General features: G+C 29.9%; 1 protein-coding gene across 2 annotated transcripts in view; it reads left to right on the top strand.

Annotated features, from left to right (window-relative positions):
* The first annotated feature begins 5,778 nt into the window (after positions 1-5,778).
* The window catches only part of LOC111367385 (protein SHI RELATED SEQUENCE 1-like), a 6,825-nt gene continuing 3,528 nt past the window's right edge, over positions 5,779-9,075 (top strand). The window contains exons 1-2 of one of the 2 annotated variants that reach the window (XM_022988231.1): positions 5,779-6,892; positions 7,212-7,565. In XM_022988231.1, coding sequence (XP_022843999.1) covers positions 6,256-6,892; positions 7,212-7,565 — 991 coding nt within the window. In that variant the 5' untranslated portion in view covers positions 5,779-6,255. Of the gene's footprint in view, positions 6,893-7,211; positions 7,837-9,075 lie in introns of those variants that run through there. The other variant, XM_022988230.1, reaches the window with a different exon arrangement.

The raw sequence follows: 9,075 nt of genomic DNA, 5'->3' as shown, positions 1-9,075 counted from the left end.
TCTTCACGAAAATTGTTAATTAAAATGATAGAACTTGTTACAATTGAGGATAGGATTTATTTCAATTGCCAAAAAAAAGAAAAAAAAATGCACCTAGAAAACCAATTTCCACCAAAATTAAAGAAAACCGATTCCACCAAAACTTGGAAAAAGGGGTCACATGGGGGTTGGTGAAAAACCATTTCCATGGAAAATTTTGGCAATCAAACATACCATTTGGGTGGAAAATTTTCATGGAAAATGTAGCCTATCAAACATGCCCTTAGTTTTCAACTTTTCTTTTATTCCAAAGCAATTTATATTTTGCTTTAAACACATCAATCCTAATTAATAATTTTGTTTTCTCACAATTTAATAGAATTTGTAACAAAATATATTAAATTAAAAATTACATATTTATTAAAATAAAATAATTGAGGTAATATAAGATTTTAATGCCGCATTGGTAAATTTTTCTGAAAATAAATATTTTCACCATCGGTAATGCTTCCAAACGTCGTTAGTTCATTGTCACAAAAATGATGGCATTTACTTATGTGCAGTAACAAATTTAGTTACTATACCGAAAATAATTAGTCGGCAATGATAACTGATATGCATCTATTTTATTTATACTGTGATAAAATTACATATGAAATTTGTTTAAAAAGAACATATTAAGGGACAAAAAGTCATAAAATATTTAGAAGCATAATCAGGTACTCCCTTCATCCTACAAAGATAGGTTTAGAATAAAAAAATGTAATTAATATAGTTCAAAACATAAATTTTTCTTGCTTTTTTCTAATATATTTTTACATTAAATAACGATTTAAATAAAATTAAAAAAATATTAAATAGTGCTATATTAGAAAATTAAGGAGGAAAATAGCTATTAATTTGGAAAAGACGAAAAGGAAAATAAGTCTATTTTTATAGGCGGATAGAATATAAATTACCTAAGAGTATTGGTAAACAAAACCTTAGAAGTATGTGATTAAACTTCTTATTGGTAAACCCTAAGCCCCTGTTTGACAACAATTTTTGTTAAAGAATCAATTTTTAAAAAAGTAATTTTTTTAATAATGAGTGGTTAAAAAATATGGAATTTTTTTTTTATGTAAAGAATATTTTATTGAGAATACGTGATTGAAAATGAATATAATAAAAAAAGAGTTTTGAAAGAAAGTCCATGTTTGGACTCCATTAATCCTAAAATACATTTTTCTCTCGTTCTTATTTTTAATTACAAATTCTCCAACAAAATAATATTATATATAAATCAAAACTCTTCATTATTTTTCAATTATATATTCTCCCAAAAATATTATCCTAAAACTCTTTTTTTTATATATATATATAAAAAATAGGCTCGGACAAGGTCTAAATTCTCGCGCTCTCGTGCATCAAGGCATCTATTCCAACATGCCTATAAAATTCCGTGTGATCCAAGAGTATTCAATGATACTGCAAGTGGGCATAAAATAATGATATCTTCAGTGACTGTAATTTATTCAAAAGATGAGGGACCAAATTGCAAATTTAACAAATAGGTATCCCTATAGTAGGTCATATACGGCGGAGTTTGAGGCCGGCGGGGTCCGTATACGAGTTAACTACTAATCACTGTATTAAATGGCCTATATGCCCTTTAATATTATAGTCAACCCCTCAATTAATAAAGTTTAAATTATTCGTAAGAAGATGCCTTCCTAACCAAAATGGTCCCCTAAAAATCACTCTAATTGGGATTGTCATATCACTTACCAATTGTTAATAATGCAAAAAATTATTCAATTATTATAAATTGGTTTAATTTCATACAAGCCCTAATTAATTTGTACAATATATCTTGTATAATTTGATTCGATCGCCCTACAAATTAAACATGGTTAAACATATGAAAAGTTTAAGATTTTAGTAGGATTGTAGGGCAAAGGCTTGCCCTCAAGCAATTTTTTTTTTCTTTTAACGGTAAAGTTTTTTCCTACGTATCAGTCGAGTAGAAATTTTGTTGTCCCTCCTAACTTCACTCCTATTGAATTGTGTATTAGGTTTGTTTATCAAAATGACATTCGACTAATGTCAAACGTTATGTATTGATAATGGCACCTTATATTTTCTTCAACCTCATTTTATGGTGGCACAACATACATTTTCACCTCACTCATTCCATTTCTAGGGGAAGGTGTAAATGATCACTATCGTTGAGTTTTGGCTAGTAGGAATCTGATCGAGGTATTCTATATTCAAAGTAATAGAATTTAATAGGGAATGATTCAAGGAAAAACTTAATAAAACGTATATTGTTGACCTCAAAATTGAGGCTAACAATTTTTTTTTTTAATCTAGTCAAGGTTTTTCTCTCCCTAAACTCATATGAAATTTGTTGAAAATAAGAGTTTGAGAGAGAATTGACTATTTGAAAATAGCGTATATTCAATTTTTTTCTATTTCCAAATTTGCTTGAATTTATGACTATTTATAAATATCAGATAAAATCAAGAGGGTAATCCAATCCTTTTTTAGCGATGCATGGCGATCATTGATTAGTGAATTTCTAACTGAATTTGTTACATTTTCACCTTTTATTCGTCGTGCCATGTGTCGTTATTCATCGATTTGTGATGTTAATTTCACAAGATTTAGCATTCTCATTTTCGTGTGTTTCAATAGTGGTTTTGATGGTGTGGAATAGCATATTAAAATAGATAAAAGTATTTATGCTTGTTCAACAATTTGTGCTCTCATGTTTTTGTGAGCTTGTCATTCATGACTAAGATTAAATTCTTGTTTTTCGTATTAGAATTGCTCGATGACGATGGTATAGGTTTGCTAATGATCAGAATTTCAATTAACTTATAAAATGCTCACAAACAGCGGCTCATTTCGCACCTACGAGCTCAACATTGATCATTGTAGTAATGACAGTGTTCTACATAATTCATCTAGGCGCGAGGTGCTTAGCAATGAGTGCCTAGTGGTGTTTTATTAATTTTTCTTAATTTTTTTAAAAGCCTATTAATTAACCTTAATTTCAAAATTTTAATTGACTTTATCTATATAAAAGTCAAAAATAAAAACACCTTAGAAAATTTCAAGTAGGGTTGTTTAGTTGAAAGTTGAAAGTTGAAACCATGAAAAAGTCTAATTTTTGCATATCAAAAACTTAAAAATTGTATAATTAAATTATTAAGTAAATGTAGTATCTTATAATTTTAGATGTTTGATATATATTATTTTAATTATTAAATAAAATTTCAAATGATTAAAACTTTTTCCCTCCATCCCATTTATATACACTATCTTCTTTTTTTTTTTTTTTCCGTCCCAGTTATATAGTCTAATTTCTTTATTGAGAATATTTTATTTTTTTCATTTACTAATATATCCTTATTTAATTTTCCTAGCTATAACCAATTTTTTCACTTAATTTTAAAATTGTACAAATATAAATATGGGTAGACTAGTAAAGTTATTGATAAAAATTACTTTTTCGATAATAGTAGATAAGATTCCTTAATCCTTATGAAAACAAAATCAACCTATATAAATGAGACGGATAGAGTATTAAATATAAGAAAATGCTTGTTTTAAACTTAAATCTCGTCTAGTCACCCTCGAAGAAACCAAATATTGAAAAAAAGTCTCAAATTTAAGGATCCATTTCTAACATGAGTCGGGTGGTGAAATTATTTAGAATTTAGAGCATCTTCAAAGAAATCCCTATTTTTTAAGAGTATATTCTATCATTTGGAGGGAATTTATAAATTCAGAAAGTTAAAATTTTAAAGTATTCTAACAAATTTTTTTTATTTAGCACTTAATTTTATTACTTTAAAAAAATATTTATTTTTTTCCCTATCTTTTATTTTAATTTGCTTCTATCTAGATTATTTTTATACATCAAAAATTGAAATATTTTGAATGTATATAATTATAGAGAGTGAGTTTGACTCTCCAAATTTAGAAAACTAAACCCACTCTTTAAATTAAAATGTTAATTTATGAAACATGATTTTAAGGGTTAAATCTTTTAAATTAAAAGCATATCATATTCAAAAGAGTGTTTTGGAGATACTCTTAATTGTCAAAGCATCATAGCATTTGAAAATAATTGTGACCCTAGATTTATTTCTACATTATAATTCAAACTTGTAGTTAATCTAAAATTATTTATGCAAAATACGACAGATGAAAATTCTTTATTGATCCTTATTCTATTATACCATAATCATCTTTTACAAGTTTTACAAACTGATCTTCATCTTTTCATTGTAATTGCATAATCAAAACTCATCATCCAAAACATTGTTTAGTTGTTGATTAACTTTCACACAGCTTACTTCATAAAAGTTAAATAAGTTAATGAGAAAGGAGTTTTTATTTTTGGAAAATTAATTTTGGAATAATGATTTTATTTTTTTTTGGAGAAAATGTAGTTAAAAGTAAGAAATTTTTTTGAATTTATATGAAAAATATTTTTATTGTGAGAATATTTGGTTGAAAAATAATTTTAGCAAAAGAAAGAGAGTTTTCAGAGAATATTAGGCCATCTCCAATCTTGCACCAAATTAAAATTTATCTCCAACCATTACACCAAAAATTACATTACATTAACAATATTTAACCAATTTATTCCCTTTTTTATTCTTTATAATCTACTTATTTGAAATATTATTTATTTAATTATTTCATAAATACATAAATTACTAAATAAATAATTACGTTAAATTACGAAAAAGATTAAATTCATTAATAAATATAAAAAACATAGACCAATTAATAAAAATACAATTAATAAACATAGAACATAAATTGGTATTTAATATATTTCGTGTTAACTTTAATAAATAATCGTGTTTGATGTATTTTAAATTATTTTCGTCTTTTAATTAATTAATTGATTATTATGTTTTACATTTAAAATTTATTTTAAACACAAATAATATTAATATTAATAAAAAATAATAATAATTTATTGTACTAAAAAATATATAGCACAAATTATATAAATACCCTCAACAAATTTATTTGGAAAATATTAAATAAGGGCAAAATGGACATTTTACACTTTGCACCATTTTGCACCAAAATGGTGCAAAATTTGGTGTTGGATTGGAGCAATTTTGCACCAAAAAATGGTGCAATGGTGTTGTGGTTGGAGATGCCCTTAGACAAACAGAGGCTAAGTAGGACTTGTCTAGTTGAAAGCTGAAATTATGGAAAAAATAGTTTGATTTTTGCATTTCGAAAGCTTAAAAATTGCATAATTGACTAATTATCGAAACTATTAAGTAACTATAGTATTTTATCAATTTAGATGTTTGATATGTATGATTTTTAATTATTAAATAAATTTAGAATGATTACAAATTTAAAATAACATTAAAAATAAGAATACATATATATACACACACACACGAAAATGATTTTCTAAATATTGGTGTTTAGCTAATACTAAGCTCCGGTGACATGGTATGTCATTTAATTGATTAATAAGTTAATGATATGTTTCATATATTTAATCATTCACTAATTAAATGATGTATCATATTATCGGTGCTTAATATAAATTAAGCAATATATATATATATATATATTTTTATTTATTTATTTATTTATTTATTTATTTATTTTTTGAGTCTTAGCCTGTCTAGCTTGAAATTTGACTTTCATGATAGATCCACTTTACTCTTTTTAAAACACGGATGGAAATTAACTTGGGGATGTATAATGCAATTATTCCAAAATTGAGCTCGGGATCAAGATTAATTAGTTAATTTATGGGCAGCGACATAAAGTAGCAAAGGAGAAAAAGCTACGTGGCAGTAGTCATAGCCGTTAATCTGCATGCAGATGTCCAAACACCTTTGGATTTCATCTCTTCAAGTTGATATGATGTAGAGAGAGAAAGAGTGAGCGAGTCTGTGTGTAAGTGTGTGTAATAATAAATGGAATAGAAGCGATGATCGAAAGGTTCTTTCTGTTCTGAGGGTAAGACAGACTTAAATTGGTGGTTACAAAGAGAAAGCAGAATGCTTTTAGAAGCCACGGTAATGGCGGCGTGGCAGAACTGTAATTCTGCGTCGACACTGCCACAGAATTGATTTATATACACTCCTATGCCCACAATTCAAGAAATCAAAACAGTACCCGGAGAAATTAAGGCGTGCCTTATTATGCTTGGGGTCATTTTCATCTCTGTTTGGCGGTTATGTTATGGATTGTCAGTCTCAAATTGAAGTCTAGAAAAGGATTAGAATTGGCGTCAACATGGCTGGCTTTTTCTCACTAGGCGGAGGTGGTGGTGGTGGTGGTGGCGGGGGCGGATCCAATAGAAGCAATCAAGAACGAGAAAGCAGTAGCAACCACAACAACCCACCGTCAGAAATCAACCCAGAAAGCTGGTTTTTGTTCAGAAATGAAGACATACCATATAAAAGTTTCCAACTTTGGCAGAACCATCCAAATCAGCAAGAAAATCAACATTTCCTCCATCGCCATCCCAACGAGAACTCGCTTCAAGATCTCTATGCATCGGCCGGAGGATTAGCCGTTGGAGTTGGGCCGAGTCGCACCGGCTTCGAAATCTCGAACGATTCTCCGAGGTCGGGATTTCCTATGATGAGGAGCGGCGGCGGAGGTGGTGTTGGTGGAATTAGCTGCCAGGATTGTGGGAATCAAGCTAAGAAAGATTGTTCTTATATGAGATGTAGAACTTGCTGTAAGAGCCGAGGGTTTCAGTGCCAAACTCATGTTAAGAGCACTTGGGTTCCTGCTGCCAAAAGAAGAGAGAGACATCAACAGCTTTCTGCTTTGCAAGAACAAAGAGATACTGCAAAAAGACAAAGAGACAATCCAAATGCTTCTTCCTCTCTTGTTTGCACTAGAATAAACACTAATGAATCAGGTAAACTCAACTAAATTAGACATCGTTTAAAGTTGAAATCGACCTCCATAGTAAAAACCAAAACCCATTATCAGGCTTTCCTTTTTCCTTTTTCCTTTTTCCTTTTTCCTTTTCCATTTCCCTTTTCTTTTGAAACACTATTTTTAGGTATTCCTGACAAGGAAGACCCTATTCCCCCCAACCCTACGCTACCTCAGTGATATTTTGTCAACTTTTTTTTTTTTTTTCTTTTTTCTTTTTGTATTTGTATTTTTTATATTAACAATGTTTTTTAAATAATGTTAGATCATATGACCTTACTTGTGTCTGATGTTTGTAGGGTTACAACTTGGGAATTTCCCTTCGGAAGTGAATTCAGAGGCGGTTTTTCGCTGCGTTAGAGTAAGCGCCATTGACGATGCTGAGGATCAGTATGCATATCAGACGGCAGTGAACATTAGTGGACATGTATTTAAGGGAATTCTATACGATCAAGGCCTTGAAAGCCAGTACATCGCCGGAGACAACTCATCTGGTGGTGGAAGTGTCAGTGCAGGAGTTCAACAACTTAATTTAATAACTGGAACGGCCAACTCTGCCGCCACAACCTCCGCCGCTGGTGGCGGTGGCGGTGGTTCTTCGCCTTTTCTTGATCCTTCTTTATACCCAGCTCCGCTCAACACTTTCATAGCTGGTACGCAATTCTTCCCACCTCCAAGATCCTGAACAACAACCTTAATTACTTTCTGTTCGAGAAGCAATATTTGACACCGATGAGGTAGATATTAAGAAAAATAGTGCTTAAATATAGGAGAAAGAGAGTTGGTAATTAACATCTCATTATGCTTGATTTGTACTTCAAATTTCGATGGGCAACGTTGAACTATTCTTCTTCCCTTTGAAATGCATAAAGTTTGATTCCACCATAAAAAATGCGCGTGCTGTTTTTATGGCAAATTTTAAAATTGTTTGTTGAATTTCACTATTTGCTTTTCTAGCTTGTGTTGAAATTCGAGCTGCTCTATAATTGCCTGTTTGAATTGGTGACTCAAAGAGGTTGCTTCTTTTTTGGACAATCTGAGATAGAGGAGTGCTTCGGAACCCTGGATTAAATCCCGGGTTTCAATCCAGGCCGAGATGCCTTGATCTTCAATCATGAGGAGCAGCGCGATTCACATTGGGGGCCAAGATTTTATCTCTGTTTGAGCAGCAATTGCCTCTGAAATAATATTTTCATGGCTACCCAGACATGCACGAGAATTCAAAAGTCATATCCTCACAATAAAAAATAATAGTAACTTAATTTGGATATTATCTCTTCCCTTTTAATAAGTCTGTAAAATGAAAATCTTCCTGCTAGGTTTTATTACCTGGTGAAATTTTAGAGGAGGTATATAAAAATAAATGATCAGTAATTAAAACTGAATTTCATATTGTGAAGGAGAGGAAAGGATTAAAACGAAGCTAAAAGTTTTTCTTTATTTTTCTATTTGTTTCGATAATGAAGTTTAATTGGGAAGTGGTAGCAGTACCAAAATGATGGGTTTATATAGGATATCTAGAACTTAAATAAAGAAAAAGGAAGAGAATTAGATTAAAAACATAAAACATAAACATTTTCAAAACAATACCTTATGCATACCTACTTAAAGATTATTGCATCATGTCTGAAATGAACATATAAAGTCAAACAGTTACAAATTATCAATAGAAATTCTCGTTGTTCCTCTTTTCTTCATTCTGGCCTTCTATTCATTCTTGATTAACATCCTTCTCTTGATTAGGTCAACAAGATTCAGGAAAATTTCCCTCTAGTTTTACATAATGGATGAGTAAATACATGTAGCAAGTTCAAAGATAAAGTGATGCAAGGTAAGGAAATATAATCATAATATTTGTAGAACTTATATAATCTTTGATACTGAACAAATGAGCATGGTTAAAATTATAATCATAATTATGAACTTCATAAGTACTAGTATCCCTAAATATATGACTCAAAATAGAAAATGGAAACTAGAATAATCATTAATCAACAGCATGCCCAGAAAACAATGGATGAAAATGGAGATTTTTTGAATATTGTCATCATTAGCTACATTATACAATAATGACATAATATCCTTTGAAAGATATATTCTCCTTAACTCACACCTTAACTACAATGTTATGGTTGGTGTACATCATGGTTAATAGTTTTTTTT

This window comes from Olea europaea, chromosome 18, assembly GCF_002742605.1.
Source record: "Olea europaea var. sylvestris chromosome 18, O_europaea_v1, whole genome shotgun sequence".
In the NCBI taxonomy this organism is placed as follows: domain Eukaryota; kingdom Viridiplantae; phylum Streptophyta; class Magnoliopsida; order Lamiales; family Oleaceae; genus Olea; species Olea europaea.
The sequence above is the reverse complement of the archived record's forward strand: the minus strand, read 5'-3'. Positions and strand labels throughout refer to the sequence as shown.